General features: G+C 37.7%; 1 protein-coding gene across 3 annotated transcripts; it reads right to left on the reverse strand.

Annotated features, from left to right (window-relative positions):
* Window positions 1–15,601: 15,601 nt before the first annotated feature.
* Window positions 15,602–20,148, reverse strand: LOC113287988 (aspartic proteinase-like). Of its 3 annotated transcripts, none has more exons than XM_026536901.1 (14): window positions 20,006–20,148; window positions 19,152–19,520; window positions 18,956–19,016; window positions 18,625–18,719; window positions 18,427–18,539; window positions 18,154–18,322; window positions 18,004–18,043; window positions 17,827–17,891; window positions 17,246–17,359; window positions 16,997–17,061; window positions 16,760–16,907; window positions 16,549–16,668; window positions 16,128–16,216; window positions 15,602–15,999 (listed from the first exon to the last, which is right to left on the reverse strand). In XM_026536901.1, exons 2-14 carry the CDS (start codon window positions 19,512–19,514, stop codon window positions 15,915–15,917), a joined length of 1,527 nt encoding a protein of 508 aa, XP_026392686.1. In that variant the 5' UTR covers window positions 19,515–19,520; window positions 20,006–20,148; the 3' UTR covers window positions 15,602–15,914. The 3 variants fall into 3 exon arrangements, with proteins under 3 accessions (XP_026392686.1, XP_026392687.1, XP_026392688.1); XM_026536902.1 differs by lacking the exon at window positions 20,006–20,148 and adding an exon at window positions 19,888–19,999; XM_026536903.1 differs by lacking the exon at window positions 20,006–20,148 and adding an exon at window positions 19,710–19,731.
* Window positions 20,149–21,224: the final 1,076 nt, after the last annotated feature.

Raw genomic sequence — 21,224 nt, forward strand, 5'->3', positions numbered from 1 at the left:
ACCATCATAAATAATCTGTACGAGTTTCATATTATCAAATCCATGGTGAGGACACTGAGATAGGAGATCATTGAATCGCTCTAAAAACCTATAAAGAGACTCTCCCTCTTGTTGCACACTAGCACTAATTTTCTGCCTAACAGCTGCAGTTTTATGCTTAGGGTAGAATTTCATATAGAAGGCAGCGATAAGTTCCTGCCATGTTTCTATGGATTCAGACGGTAGGTTGTTCAGCCAGGTCTTGGCTTTGTCTCTCAAAGAAAAGGGAAACATCTTAAGTTTCAAGACTTCATCGGTAAGGTCCTTTATCCTAATTGTCCCACAGATTTCCTCAAAGTCCCTAATATGAAAATAAGGGTTCTCATCATCTTTTCCTAAGAATATAGGGATCATCTGAAGAATACTAGGTTTTATCTCGAAATTAGCCGTAGTGGCTGGCAATTTAATGCATGAAGCTCGGTTGGTCCTAGTTGGGAACATGTAATCTTTCAAAGTTGCCATCGCTGGCACAACAGAAGTACTAGGGGTACTTTTATCACTCAGAGATAAATTCTCAAAACTGAAGTTTCCAAAAACAGGGCTCTCAAAAGAAGAGTCTTCGAGCTCCCTGCTTAAATCAGAAGAACTACTAGGTTTTTCGCTAATCAATCGACCTAGAGTATCTCTTTTCCAAGCCCTATTAACAAAATCGGGCATACACTAAAAAGAATTCAAAAAGAAATAAAAAATCCTAACAGGAAGGTTCTAGCAATCACACAGCAGGCTGACTCGACTTTACCACAGCAAACCTAAAGATTTCTAGCAAACAACAAGCATGATGGCTCCACTTAGATTGTTTCTAGACCAGCTTCTAATCCTTCGAAAGGGAATTCGTTACAATTTGAGCAAACCCCTCTGGAATCAATCCAAGTTAAAGCAAGTTGAATCGAGGCGAGGGAAGCTCAGTGGAGCTTTGATACCCAAAACCTCACCGATCCTATGCGGCGCAGTCACGCATTCAACTCGCAGAAACCGTCAAGAACTTCGAGGTGTGCTTAAAAGAGTAACCAATATTTTTCGAATGATTGTCCTGTTAAGCTCGATACCCTATAGGTCTCTTTCTAGTCCAAATTTTAGGCTTAGGTTCGCTTTAGGTTTCGTTTTCCTAAGGCGGGCAAGAAGGGAGCGGTGATGAAATCCGAACCCTTATCTTGTTAGGCCAGGCCTTGCCCTTTACTAGGAATAAAACAGTCCTTCGTCCTCAAACAATAGCACCTTAAGGAGTACAGTAACTCGCTTGCAGGGATTCGCGAGTGTTTCGATTTTACCTCCCGTACCAGACGGGCGAAGAACCGCTGTAGTCGACTCGGGCCACGACTCCTATGCCGTGTGCGAACCCGAGGGGCCGAGACGATATTGTAATCGTCGTCCTTCCCTGCAAACAGTTTATATTTAAGGGTACCCTTCCGTAGGGTTTAAAAATAAAAATAAAAATGTCCCAAAATTAATGTCCAAAGTCCATAAAAAAAAACAAAAGAAAAGAAAGTCTAAAAAAAAAAATTACAAAAACAAAATAAAAATGTCTCTCTTTTTTTTTTCTCTTTTACAAAAAAAAAAAATCTTCTTCTTTCGCTCCTTTAGCTTTGCTTTTCGCTCCCAAACTTTAAATCACCACAAGCTTTGGCAAAATTGTCTTTCGCTCCAATCTTCAAAAATCTGCAAGGAAACAAAAAAAAAAAAACGTAAAGAAGAACAAATAAATAAAAAAAATCTAAAAAAAATGCTAACTAAACACAGGTCCGCGTCGGCGGCGCCAAAAATTGATGGTTTATCAAAAGTGATTGTAGTTGAAGTGGTAAAACGGATTCGTATCAGACTTGTGAAGAAAACAATTTTTCTAGATTTAAATTAAACACGCAAATAAATAAAATAGTTCAAACCTTTAGAGAAAAACACCAAGACTTGGATTCCACCATTGATCCATTATTTGATAAATTCTAATAATTAATATTCATGCAATTTTTCTTTTAGAGTGATTCTAATATTATGCCTTTTGTAGATTTTTGAAGTAATAAATGTAAACACCAAGCATGAAACATCAAGAGTCTTAAACTAAGCATGCTCCATCAAAATGAATCACAATTATTCAATAAAAATCAATTTTCCAATAAAAATTCCATGCAAATAATCATGTAATAATATTATAAATAATAAAGTTAGAATTATACCATAAATAAGGACCAATGGCTTCCTCCGTCGCCTTGGCGAAGGGGTTTAGCTCCTCATCCCAAAAACACACTCACAAGATAAATTCATGGCTAAAATAGGTGTTTTTATTGATGTATAAGATGAAACAGGAAATTGTAACGCTGTGAAAGTGTTACAGCGTCACCGTTACAAAGGGGTCACTGTTACAAAAGAGTATGGTAATTTAAGACTGCTGTAAACGATAACTATCTACTGCTGTGAAACAACAACAGTGGTATTGAAAATAAGTCTGCAGAAGAACGACGGACTCTGCGAGTCTGTTCTTCGTGTTCTTCAGAAGCTTTAATGGCAGCAGCAGCAGCGCTGTCTCCTCTATAATTGCTTCTCCTAGGCTCTCATCGACTCTAAACTCTCTCCTAAGGTTTTTCAAACTTTTCTTTGATGTAAACCAACACTTATATATCCCAACAGATCCATAAATCTCGACTAAATATGCGACTATTCTTTTTCTTCTTCTCATGCAGTTGAAACGATAATCGCTTCTGTTGAGCTTTTTCACGTGCTGTTGGCTATAAAATAGCTACCAAACTCTTCCATAATCTTGAATAGGACCATGTACATGTTAATCCAGCGTCAAAGTCCTCCAAAAATCTCTCAAAAATATTCTAAAAACCCAACAGAGAACACGTCTCTCTGTTGGAAACTTTGAAACCCTCTCTCGGACATTCCAGCCCAATTGGTTGGTTCCAATCGATTGTACTAGGCCTGTTTAGTCCATCCAAGTCCATCCCAACTGATTTTGGCGATTGAATCTCGTTAAAACTCCATCAAAATTCGATTATCAATCTGCCAGTGAACTTCCCGCCAATTTTCCAATTCAAAACGTGAAGAAGGTGGGTGCCCTTATCCTGTGATGTTCTCCCTTTAGCAGCTGCCTGGAAATAGGTCACCCCTTAGTAATTAGGTTACCCCTTATCCAAAATCGAGGGTCCGTATAGTGATTTATCTGGGACATTTTCCGCACTTTTTTCGGGGTTCCTCCGGGATATTCCTGGGGTACTTCCGGTACAATTCTGGGGCGCTTCCGGCACGTTATCAACGGAGGTCCAAATGCCGCATTTTTAGCCAATTTCGCCACAAAGCCTTATTCTTCCAAAAACACCTACAAATAAATAAAATAACCAAATAAGTACGATATCGAGCACTAACAATATACACAAATGAGCTATATTAGACACATAAATGCGTCTATCAGCAGTCACGCATTCAACTCACAGAAACCATCATGAACTTTGAAGTGTGCTTAAAGAGCAACCAATATTTTTCGAACGAGTTTCCTATTAAGCGCGATACCCTATCGGTCTCGTTCTAGTCATGTTTTAAGCTTGGGTTCGCGTTAGGTTTCGTTTTCCTAAGGCGGGCAAGAAGGAAACAGTGATGAAATCTGAGTCCTTATCTTGATTTGGCCAGGCCTTGCCCTTTACTAGGAAATTAAAAACAGTCCAAATTCGTCCTCAATCAATGAATCACCTTAAGGAATACAGTAACTCGCTTACAGGAGATTCACGAGTGTTTCGATGGACTTACCTCCCGTACCAGACGGGGGATGAACCGTTGAAGTCGACTCGGGCCACGACTCATATGTCATGAACGAACCCGAGGGGCCGAAACGATATTGTAATCGCCGTCCTTCCCTACAAAGAGTTTATATTTAATTTTTTTTATATAACCCTTCCGTAGGGTTAAAAAAAATAATAAAAAAAAATGTCCAAAAGTCCATAATAAAGTCCAAATAAAAAGTCCAAAAATTACAAAAATTATGAAAAATAAAGCCTATTTACAAATTCTAAAAAAAATAAATAAAAGCTATATACAAAAAAAAATAATAATAAAAATTAAATCCTAAAAAAAAATTATGTCTTTTTTCTCTTCTCTTTTAGCTTTTAGCTTTAAGCTTTTTGTTCCCAAGTCCTTAGTATTCCACTTCGAACCTGTAAATCAAAGACACAAAAAGAAACGTAAAAAGGAACAAATAATAATAAATAAATAAAAATTAAACCTAAAAACAAATCTATATACAAGTCCGCGTCGGCGGCGCCATTTTGTTGTAGTTTTTCAAAAGTGATAAATAAGAGTTCGTTTCTCGGACTTGTAAATATTTGGAAAAATAAAAATATTTACAATATATGTCACAGGATCAAGAGATACTGGGACTCAGGATTTCACCAATTCTTATAATCATGCGATTCAATTATTAATTCTAGACAATTAAAGCTTATATTGATAACAAACATCGACTCTTACTTTGCCAAAAATAGATTTTATAAAGTATTAGATGTAAATCATAAGCATGATGCATCAAGAGTTCCTAGACTAAGCATACATCATCAGATAAAATCACAAATAATCAAGAAAAATCATAAATCAACTCATAATAGTGCAAATAGTCATAAAAGAATTAAATAGAATTACTCATGCATAAAGAATGGTTTCCTCCATCAGCCCAGTATTGGGGTTTAGCTATTCATATTAATCATACACTCAAAATATTAATTCAAAGATCAAAGTGTGATCAAAAGAGTCAAAAGTTATAAAACACTGGTTCTGTGACCCACAGAATACGTCCAAAAAGAAACGATACCAGGGAACTGCAGTAAAATAACGACACTCCGTTGCTGCTGTTGACGCTGCGGAAAATAAGACTGCTCTGTGCAGTCTGTTCTTCGTGTTCTTCAAGGTCCTCTAATGGAAGCAGCAGCAGCAGGTGGGAATTGCTGTTAATCCTTCTTCTTCGCTCCTCTGCGTCCCAAACCTTCCCCAAACTCTTCATAAACCTTCTCTAACTTCTCTCCACCTCTTATATACTTCACAGCTCAAAGAAATCCCGATAGAATCTCTTTTTTTCTTTCTTCCAAAGTCTCGGAAAATATTTCTCCTTTTCTGTTCTTCACGCGGCTTCTGGGTTTATCAAAACTGCTCAAAGCTATTCGTACGCGTCTGTTAGCTATAAACTTTCCACCAAACTCTTATCAAGACTTGAACATGACCTAGTACGTAACTATCCAGCGTAAAACTCTCACAAAATCTTTCATAAAAATCCTTGAAACTGGACAGAACAATACATATCATGTTTGCACTTTGATCGCTTCTCCCAGCCATTCCAGCCCAAGTTGATCGATAAAATCACTTGCATACGGTCTGTTTAGTCTTAACAGGCCTAGCCCAATTGATTTCAGGGATTTAATCTCCCTCAAAACTTCCCAGAAATCCAACAGCAAATTATCAGACGTGAACTTTAGTTTTCCCGCCAAATTCCATTATTTGAACTTTGAATGTGGTGTCCCCTTAACCAGACTGGGAGTCCCTTTAGCATATGCCTTGAAATGGGGTGCCCCTAGCGATTTTTCTAGGGTGAAAATATAACTTTTTTCGGGGTTCCTCCGAAGTATTTCTGGGGCGCTTCCGGGGTACTTCCGGTACACTGTCTACGGAGTTCCAAACGCCACATTTCTAGCCAATTTCGCCGCAAAACCTTATTTTTCCCAAAACACCTACAAATAAATAAAATAACCCAATAAGTACAAAATCGAGCACTAACAATATATACAATTGAGATATAGTAGACACATAAATGCGTCTATCAGATACTATTGATAGCTTTGCAGGAAAGCTATCAGAGATAGCCTCAAAAGCTGCGTCACTTGGAAAATCCATTGATGAAGATAAAATGGTAAAGAAGTTTCTCAATAGTTTACCAAGATCCGAGTATATTCATATCATAGCTTCTCTCGAACAAGTCTTAGATTTAAAGAAGACTAGCTATGAAGATATAATTGGAAGATTGAAATCATATGAAGAAAGAATCCTTGATGAAGAAAACAATGGAGAAACTCAAGGAAAACTCTTGTACACAAACTCTTACCAACAAAACTCTGCGACAAGAGGAAGAGGTCGTGGAAGAGGTGGTAGAGGAAACAGAGGCCGAGGAAGGGGAGGAAGGTTTAACTCACAAGATAGAACAACAAGTCAGAATGATCAAAACCAATGGAAAGAAAAGAAGGATAGATCAAACATTATTTGTTAAAAATATGATAAACCAGGACACTTCTCTTCTGTATGCCCTGAAAGAACACAAAAGATGGAAGAAACAAACAAGAATGAAACAAGGGAAGCAGATACAGCTCTTTTCATGCACGAAGTTGTATTCTTAAACGAAGGGAAACTAATACCAAAGAACTACGAATCAAAGGATGGAGAAGAAGGAATCTGGTATTTAGATAATGGAGCCAGCAATCACATGACTGGTAAGAGACACTACTTTTTTGAACTCAATGAGAAAATAAAAGGACAAGTGAAGTTTGGGGATGGATCTTCTGTAGAAATTGAAGGGAAAGGATCAATTCTATTTCAGAGCAAGACCGGAGAACAGAATCTTGTCACAAACATCTACTTCATCCCAAACTTACAAAGCAACATTCTAAGTTTAGGACAAGCTACAGAAGTTGGATATGATGTTAGAATGCGACAAGATTATCTAACAGTTCATGACCCAAGTGGAAGACTTTTAGTTAGAGTCTCACGTTCACAGAATAGACTCTACAATATAAGTCTCATGATTGGAAGGCCATTGTGTCTGAATATGAGACTGGAAGATCAGACATAGAAGTGGCACGCAAGGTTGGGACACATAAGTTTCAGAACCTTAAAAACTATGTCTCAGAACAAGATGGTTCGAGGGCTACCACAACAAAACGGAGTGGTGGAGAGGAGAAACAGGACTCTAATGGAGATGACAAGAAGTTCTTTAAAGGTTATGCAGGTACCTAATTATCTATGGGGAGAAGCTGTACGACACTCCATATACCTAATAAACAGGATACCTACGAAAGCTCTGAAAGACATGACTCCATATGAAAGCTTGCGAAAAAGAAACCAAACATAGATCATTTAAGAGTGTTTGGTTGCAAAGCATACGCAAAAGTTGATTCTGCAACTCTTAAGAAACTGGATGATCGATCTCAGACTCTTGTGAATCTAGGAATTGAGCCTGGATCCAAAGCTTACAGATTATTCAATCCAACAACTAAAAGAGTGATAGTGAGTCGAGATGTGGTATTCGATGAAAAAGCAAACTGGAACTGGAAAGAAACTAATGATGGACCAAGTAGGGATCCAGCAATGTTTCACATGAGATGGGGTCAAGTAATTGATGAAGGCGAAGGACCCATAATCATCAGTACTAATGGAAACAATGATGTTAATCAAGAAGAAGAAGAGAATAATGAAAACACTGAGAATAACGAAGAAGTAGAAGAAGAAGAAGAGATCGATGAAATAACTCAACCCATTCCACTGCGAAAATCAACAAGACAGATACAAAAGCCACAGTATCTGGAGGATTATGTTCTTCAAGCTGCAGAAGAATGTGAGATAATGCTACTTTCTGTTAATGATGAACCGAGGAATTTTCAGGAAGCAAAGGTCTCGACTAAATGGACACAAGCATGTAGAGAAGAAATTATTTCAATCAACAGAAACAAGACTTGGTTTCTAGTTGATAAGCTAGATGGGGTAAAAGTGATTGGTCTTAGGTGGATCTTCAAAATAAAACGGAATGTTGATGGTACTGTCAACAAATATAAGGCAAGACTTGTAGCTAAGGGATACGTTCAAGAATCAGGCATAAACTTTGATGAAGTTTTCGCACCAGTTGCTAGACTAGAGACAATTCGTCTCTTAATAGCAGAAGCAGCATCAAACTCATGGGAAATTCACCACTTAGACGTTAAGACAACATTCTTACATGGTGAATTGCGAGAAGATGTGTATGTTGAACAACCAGAAGGTTTTGAAGTAAAAGGACAACAGCATAAGGTTTATAAGTTATCAAAAGCTCTATATGGTCTAAGACAAGCCCCTCGAGCCTGGAATACAAAGTTAGATCAAATCTTAAAAGAAATCATATTTGTTAAGTGCTCTAAAGAAACATCAGTATACAGAAGAGAAGAAAAGGGAACGCTTCTTGTAATTGCAGTCTATGTAGATGATCTATTTTTGACTGGAAACTCCCTTAAGGTGATCAATGAGTTCAAGAGAGAAATATCATCAAAGTTTGAGATGTCAGACCTCGGAAAACTCACTTATTACCTTGACATAGAAGTCCATCAAGGAGTAGATGGGATTCAGATTAAACAAGAAGCTTATGCAAGGAGAATTCTGAAAGAAGCAGGACTTGAAACTTGTAATCCAACTAAGATACCAATGGAGTTTGGACTTAAAGTTTCAAAGGCACAAGAAGAAGCTGAGATTGATCCAACGAGTTATAGAAGAAATGTTGAATGCCTTAGATACTTGTTACACACAAGACCAGACTTGGCTTTCTCTGTGGGAGTAGCAAGCCGTTATATGCAGAGTCCACGCAAGTCTCATGGTGATGTAATAAAGCAGATACTGAGATATCTAAGAGGAACAATCATCTACGGATTGAAGTATGGTCGAGGAGGATCAAAAGGAATTGTTGGGTATAGTGACAGCAGTCATAATATTGACCAAGATGATGGAAAAGGTACAACTGGTCATATATTTTATATAGGTGAAGCACCTATTACATGGTGTTCACAGAAGCAAGACACTGTAGCCCTCTCATCCTGTGAAGCTGAGTTCATGGCCGCAACAGAAGCAGCTAAACAATCAATATGGCTTCAAGAACTGTTGGGTGAAATCAAAGGAAGAGAACCTGAAAAAGTTCTCATCAAGATTGATAATAAGTCTGCAATTGCACTCACTAAAAATCCAGTGTTTCATGGGAAGACGAAACACATTCACAAAAGGTATCATTTCATACGAGAATGCATCGAGAAGGAGGTCATTAACGTTGAACACATACCAGGAACTGAGCAGAAAGCAGATATATTGACAAAGGCATTAGCTCGGATCAAGTTTGAAGAAATGAGACAATTGATTGGAGTACAAGATATGTCACGGGTAAGGTTGAAGCTTAACGGGGAGAATGTTGGTTAAACTTCAACATAGAAGTCACTAACAAGCTGGTTAGGACAAGATTAGGAAGTTGATGTAATCCTAAGAGAATTAGAAGTCATCTAGTTCTAAGAAAAGGAAAGACATGTAATAAGGTAATAGGACTAGGAAAAGGAATTCATAATTCTATATATATATGATCACCAAAGTTGTGGTTGATCATATGAGCAAGATTAGAGCTTGTGTTTAGTTTTGAGAGATTTTCTAAACATCAATAAAGAGAGTTGTCTTTATATAAGCTAAGTTTCATCTTGCAGTTGCCATTACGTTAATCATTTCCCTCTTCACCCCACTACTAATCCCGATGCTAGAATCATTCCCCTCTCAACTATTAAGATTGTGCCACCTCATGTCCAAAATTTGGACCATCTCCTGTTGTCCCAGCTATATAGGCGGGTCGGTTTTTATCTAAAGTAAATTTGTTTATTCTCTGCTGATCGAATAAAGTTAAGTTATTGGTAAAACTGATGTCATCTGATAACTGTGTATGGGACCCACAAGAGCTGTCTTGTAACCTTGTTGTGAGTAAAGAAGTATCCAAGAACAATGTATATTCCCTAGCTCAGGTTTATCTAATGAGTGACAAAACGTGAAAGAACATGGTTTAACAAGAAGTTTCTTTTGTTAAGACTGGATTGTCCAAAGAAAAAAAGTTCACAAGTACTACTAACCTTATACATAAGAGGAAGGATATACATATCTATCTGTTTCTCAAGGAAGACTACACGTAAAAGAAAAAAAGAAATCAGGGATCTAATCTAAATCCATTTCCGTGCACTTCCCATACAATGAACTGAACTTTGGATATCTAATTATTTATTAACTAAACGTACTCTTGTTATTAATCAATCAATTAGGTTGTGTGTCTTCCTAGTACAAGTAGTGGTGGTGTACTACTTGTTTATTAAACTAAGTATCAATTCAACTCCCTTAATTGTAATGGAAATGCTTAATCTGATTCATGAAGCTAGAATAAGGCGACGTGCTACAAACCTTGTTAATTAGTTCGGTCTATGGCGAAGCCAGAAATCCTACTTTGGGGACTCTACATTTCCTTTAGAGTGGGCAAAAAGGCAAAAATGAGCACAAAAAAAGGACTTGGAGCCTGGAATTTTATTAGGCCTGAGAGGCAACCTAACAGGGTGAGGAACTGCCAACCCTTGCTCCGCCCCTTCTTAGTAATTAGGATTGTAACAAAGATAATTCATGGACAATTTCACCTTGTTAAAGGACAAAATGCCCCAAAATCGATCCTCTAGGTTTGAAAATGCCCCGGACGTTAGGCAAGAAATCAAAATGCCCCATTCCGTTAGTTTTCCCTATTTTGGTCAAAATGGGGCATTTTCACTTCCTTTGACTAGTCAACTTTTAGGTGAATTTTCTTTTTTGCCCTTTCATAAACGAAGCGTGTACCACGGCTGACACGTGTGCCCCAAAATTATTGACACGTGTGCATCTAAGTTTCCGACACGTGGACCTTAACCGACACCTGTACCACACGTGTGGTTCGTACGTGCGCTTCAATTCTTATCTTCCTGTCTATCGTGTTTCAGCCACACAAATCAGAGATAGAGAGACAGGCGAGATCTGTAATCAACCATGAGAGATTGAGAGACAGGAATAAGAAGAGAAGTTCTTGCTCGATTAGACGGATTAGATGCAAGGCAAGATGTTCGTGGACAGGTGAAGAACAGGTAAAAGTTAACCTTACTTTTGTTTTGTGTTTTGATTACGGTTTCAGATCGTACAAATGATGGGTTTCACCATTGTTCTAATCCGTGTCAGAGAGAGATTGAGAGACAGGGAGACGATGAACTTCAGGAAGACGATGAGAGATTGAGAGACAGGAAGACGATTTAGGTAACTTCCTTAATTTTTTTTGGGTTTTAAGATTTAGGGTTTGGGTTATGTAGGATGGGTTTCACGATTTACGATTTTTTTTGGGTTTTACGATTTAGGGTTTTTGTAGTACAAAAAAATTAGGGTTTGACGAATTTGGGGATTATAATTTGGGGGTTTTCTATTTTTAGGGGATAATTGAATTTTTGGTATGATTACTGTAAAAGCATGAGTTGTAATTTGTTTCAGGGAACAAATATAAAGCTATTATTGCAGAGCTATTATTACTGTAAAAGCATGAGCTATTTGAGCTAAATTGATAAGTATGGAGGATTGTTAGGGTTAAATGACAAAATGCTTATTGTGATGGTGTTATTGCAGAGCTATTATTACTGTAAAAGCATGAACTATTTGAGCTAAATTGATAAGTATGGAGGATTGTTAGGGTTAAATGACAAAATGCTTATTGTAATGTCCATTGTGCTTATTGTGATGGTGCTTACGATCAAGCTTTAGCTGGTTTTCCTAAGTTGGAAATTCAAGTTCATAATTCATGGTTGTTCTTTCCATTCTATATATATTATATTTAATTCCATGAGAAAATCTTGGGCAGGTTAATCGGTGATCCAACTTTTGCAGAGAAGAGTTGAGTTGATGGTGAACTGTGTTAAATGTAGATGAATTTGTAAGTTATGATGATTGTGTATTTGATTGTATTGAAGATAAAAAATGAACTAGAATGGAAATGAATCGCAGGTTGGGTGATGTTTTTGTAGTCAAGGTGGTGCTGAAGTGCATAGAAATATGCTAATGTTGATTGTTATGCTAATGTTGTTTCATCTTTTTGACATGATGTTTGTTTCATCTTTTTGACATGCTAATTGGTTATACTAAAAAATGAACTTGATTGTTATGCTAATGTTGTGGTGCTGAAGTGCATAGAAATATGTTGATGAAATGCAACTGCATTATGAAATGGATTTAGGTAAGAAATTGAATAATGCCGCGGCTGTCATACCTCCTGTTAATTTAAGATAATGTATTAGATAATGTATATGCCATTTGTAATGCATATGCCATTTGTAAATTAGATAATGTATTAGATAATGGTTTGCAATTAGATATGGACTTGTAAATTTTTTAATTGATTTGTTTCATTCTTGTTTACTGTTTCAGAATGGGAAGTGAGGATAGGAATTTCTGGTTAACAGATATCGGTGGCCGGTTTAAAGACTTGTTTTTTCTTAAAGGGATGGAACATTTGAGACTTGTTACAAAAAAACACCACAACTGGTCATAGCTACTACCTCATTGAACCCAAGGAGCATAGGTCATTTCAGCTGGTCCAAAGATGATAAAGATAACAGATTTGAGAGTCTCATTTTGGCGTATAATGCACAGATAAAAGGTTTTATGAATGGTTGTAGAATGGTTATTGGGTTAGATGGAGCTCACCTAACTGGTAAGTTTGGTGGTGTGATGCTTTCAGCAACAGGTATAGATGCTCAGAATGGGGTATTTCCTTTATGTATGATGATTTGTATGAGTGAAACTGAAGAAAATTGGTTTATGATGTATAAATACCATTACAAGGAACTAATTTACACCTTGTGTAGATCCAGTGACAATCAATTGATTGATGATTTCTTTCGTTGCACATCTCACATTCCTGGCTTGATGTAGCAGCCACTATGAAGAAAAAAATTTTTTTTACTGATTTTTGGTTGGATCATCTTTACAATTTATAAGTCAGGGGAGACAAAAAAAATGACCGTTATTACAACGGTCGGAACCTCACAACGGTCGGAAAATCTAGCCGTTGATTAGCTAGGATGTTCCAAGTGTCGTGATCCTAGCTAATAGGACACCGTGGTCATTTAAAAAAAATCGGTAAATGTAAAACCCAAAATCTCTCGCCGTCTATTTTTGTAATCGACACGTGTCGCAATCTCAGTAAATGACGAAAATACGACCCTAAATTTTCATCTTGGTGGACAGAAGGGTATAAATGTCAATCGATTTCCACGTGCGGGCCACATGCTTATGCATTTGACCACTTAACGCTCTGAAACGGAAAACATAACAGAATGAGGCATTTTGATACGATTTTGGGGCATTTTGATTTCTTGCCTAACGTCCGGGGCATTTTCAAATCTAGGGGGTCGATTTTGGGGCATTTTATCCTTTAACCATAGTGGTATATGCAGATTATTATCACAATGTCAGATAGTATTAATCTTTGTACTAATAATGCGGGATTTTATTCCGTGGAGGATCAAAGAATTAAAGCAGGTGAGAGTCCTGTCCTGTATAAGTGTGCGGCGGTCAATCTGATCGATCGGATCAGTCAAGAGGGTATAGTGTCCGGATACTGTGTATGTCTTGGATAACTTCCGGGTAAGCATTTTTATAACAATAGAATTCATGATTAGCAGCCTACAAGCTATATTAATCTATATAAATTTCAGATTTAATTAATGGTAAATTAATTGTTTTATGTATGTTAGAGTATTGGAATATATGATTGGTTCTTAAGACTGGTGGTGGTGCTGGTGGTTATGAAGAGGTGACTCAACTACTCAGCCATAATGGACACAATGAAGTGGTCCATTATTCTTTATATTCGTTGAATTTTTGTTTGTGTTTCCACTTTTTAGCATCCTTTTGGTCCGTTCTGAGTTTAATACTACTGTAGTACTATTTAGCCAGGAGAGGGCAAATTCATGGATTTTATGTGTCAATCACGCTTGACATGTGGTGGAGTAGAGTAACTGCATCACTAAACCAAAGGGGTCACGCAGCATTTCTTTTGCGTGTCTACTTTTCCCTTGAAAATCTCGCACCATTAGAATAATGTTTCACACTGCGGTTAGTGCTGCTAGTTCAAGTTACGGAAATCAACTGGACTGCAATAATTTGTATATTTACATCAACCACATAGTAAGATGCAATTTAAAAAAGAAGAACACCACAAGACACTAATAAGAAAACAAAAGCAAAAGGACAACTAAGATTTCAGCATCAGAAACCAGTTCATTATTTGGGAACCTTTTGATTTGAATTTTCATTTGGCACAAAGAATGTTCGAGATATTTTTTCATCTGGCTGGGTGGGATGCTGGTGATTTGACCTGTATTGCCATTGTGTCGTGTATACCGTACTAGTCCAAATCCATTCCTATGGATTATGATAAACAAACGAATGAGAAACGCTGTTCTAGTAAATCGACAACAGATTAGACAAAAGTGGCTGGTAGCAGCAGATAAGAAGTTCGCAGCATCGATTTCCAGTCTGGACTAGATATGGATCAGATAATATATACTACGGAGTCCACACCTTTCGAGTACCAGTGTCATAATTCTTGGAAATTACGCTTGGCTAATCAATCCTACTAGGGACGGCCAATAAACAACTAATTACACCACATGAATGAGCTCAATTGTAGCTTTCTTATGGTAAAAGCAGAAGCACATCTGGTTCAAGATAGGGTGGGTGGCATGCGTTTTTAGCTGGCACTAAAACTCTTCGATGCATGGCTGGCTCCAGGTTTATTGGAGGTGAAATTAACCAGATCGTATGGATTAAAGATAACATGTCAGAGCGACTAATTAAAAAGTATCCAAACTTCAACTGACATTGCTGGAAAACTATGTGAATAACCTTTTTCCTTTATTGAGGACTCCACAGTCCACAGATCTAGCAAATGTTGTGCTGTAAATTTTTCTGATAAAATTTGTCAGTCAAAATAACATAATTTCGTAGGCATGCACAGGATGGTACCACATACTCATCTGGATCCAATCTCAATGAGAAGTTTGTCTTGCAACAGCCAACTGTAGCAGGCCTTTGCGAGAGTGTCATGTTGGTGCTTTGAGTCTTCCATTTACCATATGCAGGTACATAAAAAATAGTAGGCGGATTAGAGCCAACGCAGTTGAACCTTGGAAGATGGATTCGGAAAGGTACGGAATATCCCTGCTTGGAAGACATTAAACTTGACATTTCACACTTTTTCCACACTTAAGATAGCTTGGATTCAAACATAGGACTTGCTATAAATATGGTGTCATCTGCTGACTTTCCTCCACTAGAACCGAGCACATAAATAGCCACTTGTGGTGCACTAAGCATAGAGAGCACCAGTAAAAATACTTGCACATGAAGTATTTTGTTACAAGGGTATCAAGTTGTTTTGATATGGATTAGAGAAAAAACACGGAGTCGGCCATTGGCTTGGATGGCTCCGTACCCTTTTCCAAACAGGACAAATTTCTTCTCTGAACAAAATGCTCTACAAAATTCGTTCTAATTCACCACCATGGGTTGACGTGCGCATTCGCATTTGAGATTCTAGGATATAAACTTAGCTTACAACAAATTTCATCAACTAGCCATTAGCAAAACAGTGACCATCTTGTGCACCTTGCAGACAACTCATGCTAGGGATGGGAACGGACGGTGGTTCCCGGATATTGCTTGTTATCCCCCTCTGCAAAGACCATCTTGAAAACAGTCATCTTTCACAGCTATGGAACTGTTTGTCTCACTAATCATATGGCTCGTCTTTCATTTTATTCTATATAAACAAACGCAGTACACATGTTGAAAAGAGTGCATGGTTCTAAAAGATAAAAGCATCAAACTATTGTTGAAAATATTTACATGCCCCGAAGTGTGTAAATTCATGTCAGAGACAATACTCCCAACAGTCGAGCAGCGACAATTTTTAAACCCTGATGACAATCTTCTCCAAAAAACACCGAGGAAAGGAAGACGAACAGGGATATAATATACGAGGATACGTGAAACGCTTACTGCCCATAGAGACAGAACTCACTCAATAAAGTTGATCACGCTGCTTCGGCAAATCCAATCCTCATGTTGCCATAGTCAAACACGGTGTGGTATTTACCCATGAAAATATCTCCCAAGATCCTGCAAAGAATAAGAATCACACCCCATTTAAATAAGAATCAAAGAATAAGCTCCAGTAGACATTCTAGGATAATATTTTCTGGCGTTATGGAAGGATAATTGAGATCAAGTAAAGGAGGGAACAATACCAGAGTGGGCCACGTGGAGCAGGTATATCGAAAGCTGTAAATCCACTAATGCACTGAGCTGCTGCTCCCTCTCCGACCTTGAGAACGTACTGTTTTGATCACCAAAAGCAAGAAACAGAAGTCACTAAGAGAAAAATTGTTGTCACTGGACTACTGGAGTGAACAATGAAAATGCCAGAGTGGGACTCGAACTAGTGACCGAAATTTCTTTTTTTGGGAAAGGCCAACATGGAACTCGAACTAGTGACCAACCGGTACCAGAGATTGATCCCTGGCCAACTGGGCTATTCCCATAGGTTAAATGATTCCATCTAACCCTAAGTAAAATGGAAGACTCTGCTTTGAGTTATAACTTGAGTTATAAGTTAAAGCCAATGATGAGCAACTACGTTTTGATTAATACATGGGATGAACAACAAACCTCATGTGCGCTAAGCTCAAATTGTTTGCCAGCAATGGTGAAAGTGACGTTGGGCATGGAAGCAAGACCATCACAAGCAACAGCTGATTCTCCCATTGGGCTAGGAAGTCTTTCACAAAGCTGCACAATTAACAACAGGAAGATGAGCAAAAATATAATGCAGCCAGAAGGATAGCACAAAGAGCTGTACAGAATTTTGATGACATTTTACCTGATTGGCGTAGTCCAATACACGCTCCTGTGTTTCATTATTCCTAAGCTGGTTTTGCATCCACACAACTGCCATCTCACAAGCTGTGCACATAGCATCAGAGGATTTCTCGAGACTCTTCTTATTTACTACACTCTCGATGCCAATACTGCACATGCACAAATGAACAAATTAAATACATGATCCTAGAAATCAGAAGGATTTTCCAAGCAAATGGGGCACGGAAATGATTATTACCTAACACCTCGAGTACCATCGAAGGTACATAAACCAATCTGGGAGCAGACTTTCTTGGGGCTTGTCTGTAAAGCACGGTAGAAAAAGATAATTCAGCGAAGCACACAATCTAAAATCCTACCGAGGGGCTATTGTGAATTCTAATGTAGTAGAAGCATTAGTTGCTGTAACATGCCAAGACTCGTTACACTGGAAGAATTATGGCATGACATGCATATATAGGAAATGCAGGTCAGGACTACGTTGTACCTCTGATGCTAGCAATGCAATTATCATTTCACCATATTCAGCAACTACTGATTTGCACTCCTGGCTAACAATTCCAGTTGCTCCAATGGCATGATTGATTTCCGTGATAATCGTCTAAAAGAAGAAACCAATGAGCAATCAGAACTCAAAACATTAATCAAAATAATCTAGGATGAGTGTTACAGCTCTACAGGCAAGAATAGCATATTGGGAAGGAAAAAGTACACAAGAAATTTGAATCCCTCCAAAACGTTAGGCAACATCTTGGTAGTTTAGCTAGTATCGGCCCATATCTGTAAATTTCTAATCTCATCGGAGAACCAACTAGGCCTAGAAATCTGATTGGAAAATCATAAAGCTGATTATTAAATATAAATATTCAGGTTTCTTCTCATGTGATCTTCAGCATGAACTAAATAGGTTAAATAACTGATTGGAAAATGATAAAGCTGATAAAACATAGATATTTGAGTTTCCTCTCATATGGTCTTTACATGAACTAGAACATCTAAGATATCTAAGGTCAGAAAATGCTAATCATACTTGGCCATGGTTTCAACATCCAAAACAAGGGTACTTACTGTTGGACCTGCCAACAAAGATGTCCCTGAGTCAGCAATAGCCTTGCAACCGCCAGAGCAGAATCCTGAAACATGAATATCATTATGAGAACATGACACTCCAAGCCCAGCAAGAAATAGAAATGGAAAAGGAAAAGGAACCCCCAATAGGACAGTTTCAAAGTTCTATGTTTTTACCAGTTGTTTTACCACCAACGAGAACATCACCCATGTTGAACTGAGATCAAAAAGTTGAATGGACCATGTTAAACTGAGGATGAAGATCAATGATCTGATATTGTTGTCAATTTTAGGTAACAAAATGGATATCAGATTCAGAGAGCTCACCTGCCAGTACCCTTTCTGAGTCACAGGGACATAAGTGTGCTTCCCAATGTAATGTTTGGGATCAGAACCCCCAAAAACAATTTCACCCCCTTTTTCCTCCTCTGTATTTCGGTTCAACCAAAATGAGAAAACAGGTTCTTTGACAAGACCTTGTTTGACCATGTTATACCTGTTAATAATTAAATCTTTTTAACTCAAACAGAGGAACTCTGAAACTTATTTAGGCAACCATATCAATCAACCATTACTGACAGAGATAGTGGAAGTGCATACCACACAGGTACGGCATTCCCAACAGAGATCTCCCGAAAACCAAGTCCAAGTAGTCCATCAAACTTAGCCACTACAAATGTGATACTGGGTTCTCTAGTTGCCTCAATAAAATCCTGCAAAAGAAGACCACAATGAGTTCAATGCATCTCCCAGAAAATTGCTGAATGAGTAAATGAAAATGTGCACCGCAAACTTCACCTGATTCTTGACGACAATGTCACCAACTTTGACACTGTCTTGGCTAAAGTATCCAGATATGGCTCCAGTACCATAACGGATAGCAGCTGCTTTCCCTGCATTAATGATGGAACCAGACAACAATTAGCTTACCTTCACAAGGCTAAAAAACATAGAAGCATAATCAACCCTTGAAACATCATGATGGAAGCAAACAATTTAACTGGTAAACCATATCAATTTTAACAACAAGCATTGTGCAAGCATTTCATTTGAAACTATATGCTTCATATACCTAAGAAAATTAAACTATGTAACAGCCACAGAGAAAAATATCAGGGAGCAGACAAACCATTCTTCTTGTAGGTGCTTGACCGACTTGACTTGTACTTTGCATGGAAAAAGCAAGCAATCTACAACAAAATGCAAATCACGACATTAACTCTTTTTATTCAAACGATATACTATTAGGATAATAAGAATCTATTATAACCAAAGACACCTGTGTACATAAACCACACAAAATCCTTAGAAACGAAGAAACTCACCGAGAAGTAGCACTTTGAGGATGGCACCCAGAGGTTTGAACTCCCAGTGTCGAATATCACAGTGAACTTCTGTGGAGGGCTACCAATACCAATCTCACCAAAATATTGAGCATCCATGTAATTCTTTAGAGATACAATATCAAATTCATCAGAATCTCCAACATCACCACGGAAATAGTACTTACGAACAGAAGATCCCAAAGATTTCCCATTTTTAGACTCGAGATGAGCTGCAAGTTGATCGTTTGAATCCAAATTCCTCTTTTTCAACTTAATTCTTAATAATCCATCATCAGATTCGGCTAAAACCAGAGAAACCAAAAGCAGAGATAACAAAAGAACAAATATCATTGACTTCCCCATGATTACCTGCAAATCCACATTCAAGAAAGACTTAGTCCCAAATCACATAGGAGACAGTTTGAAAAACTTTGAATAATCATTTCTATGCTTGTTTCAACCTAACAAGTTAAAAATGAAAATAAAAACCCTAAACCAGTTGACTTCTACTCCTGATCATCATTACTCAAAGAAAGCTCTTGAATACAAGAACTAAACCTTTAGTAAATCTACCCACAGTACTAAAATTCACACAAGCATCGGATAAACTGAAACCCTAGTTAGATGATTTGGAAATAAAACCTCAAACCTTGTAAACAGATAATAACCTAATCTTACAAATTATATCTTCAGATTGAACACAACAAACAAGAAACTGGGTGTATTAAATTCTTACCTAATACTATTAACTACTCAAAAATCGGCAAAATTAGAACCACATGAATCAGTGAACAGGACTTCAACTGATCACTAAAAATTCATAATTGAGAAACAAACAAAACGAGGTTACTTACCAAAAAGAAAAGGTAATTCCCAAAACAAAAGATGATGAAGAAAGTTGACAAATGAACGAACCAGGGATTATAATAACAAACTATTTATAATAATAACTCCACTACTACTGTGAGAGAGATATCGCTATTATACAACTCAATGTATCAAATTTCAGCGTAAGATGTGTTTATTTACTAACACGTACACAAATTCTGGAGTTTGGGGACGAGAGTGAACCACGTGGTGGTTAGTAAAACGGAGTGTCGGATTTTAAATGTCTTTGACAGGTTAAGTTTAGACTTTCGGTAGTGTGTATAGATAGATAGTCGACATTAACTTATTGAACTACAACCGTTGATATGAATGACCATGTCGTGGTAACCGTTCATCAAGGATCATTATCTCCGAACTTTTCTTGGTTACATCACCGGATTAGATACAATAATGAAAGGAGCAGATTGTTTAATTTAAGATTATCACGAATTCAAGATATACTACATGAGGAAGTTGATTTTTGGATTCCCCTGTTTCCACACCTGATTTTTTTATTTCCCGTCTCCATATCTTTTTTTTTTCTTCTTTTATTTTTTTTTATTTTTATTTTTTTCATAAAAGAGGCAAGCCTCGTAATTCATTAACATTGATAATACCACGATTCCAAATCGGACATGTTACAATACAGATAATAGAGTTTTCGACAGACTCAAAGTAATCATCCGGTCAACATCGGTTTTCTAGACACCTAACAGCATAGAACCAGGATAAATTTTGAAGATTAAATCTAACCATTCCGCACCAATTCCTTAGAGCAGCTGCAGTGGTACGATCAAAATCAAAGACCAAATACCAAAAAAAGGACCAAATTTTGGGTTTAGTTCGTGTTGCTACGCTACGGTAGTCGACTATATTTGATCGAGCGCAAATATAAAATTCGTTTGCTGAGGGGCGCATGTATTATGCACGCCTGGATGGAGCGTAGGTATTATGCACGTTCGTTGTTGGGCGTAGACTTAACAACCACCACGTGTGGGGCGTGTGTATAATTAACGCCCCACAAATGGATAGAGGTAGTTGTTGGATGAATGGGGCGTATGTATTATGTTCTTCTCAGTGGAGCTTACTTATAATCCACGCCTGACTTGAGGCGTTCATATTAGCCACGCCTGGTTGGGCGTACATTTTACCAACGCTCCGTCCAAGCGTAATTTATATACACGCCTCATCATGGAACGGAGAATA

Source organism: Papaver somniferum, chromosome 6, assembly GCF_003573695.1.
Source record: "Papaver somniferum cultivar HN1 chromosome 6, ASM357369v1, whole genome shotgun sequence".
Taxonomy (NCBI): Eukaryota; Viridiplantae; Streptophyta; class Magnoliopsida; order Ranunculales; family Papaveraceae; genus Papaver; species Papaver somniferum.

What these genes read in the sequence shown, in the direction of transcription:
- LOC113287988 (XM_026536901.1), bottom strand. Translation starts at nt 19,514, where the DNA reads ATGGGGAAGTCAATGATATTTGTTCTTTTGTTATCTCTGCTTTTGGTT. An exon ending in CGTTGGTGGTAAAACAACTG is followed by an intron (nt 17,892 to 18,003) that starts GTAAAAACATAG and finishes TTCATGTTTCAG; the next exon opens with GATTCTGCTCTGGCGGTTGC. An exon ending in TTGAGCTTAGCGCACATGAG is followed by an intron (nt 16,217 to 16,548) that starts GTTTGTTGTTCA and finishes TGATCAAAACAG; the next exon opens with TACGTTCTCAAGGTCGGAGA.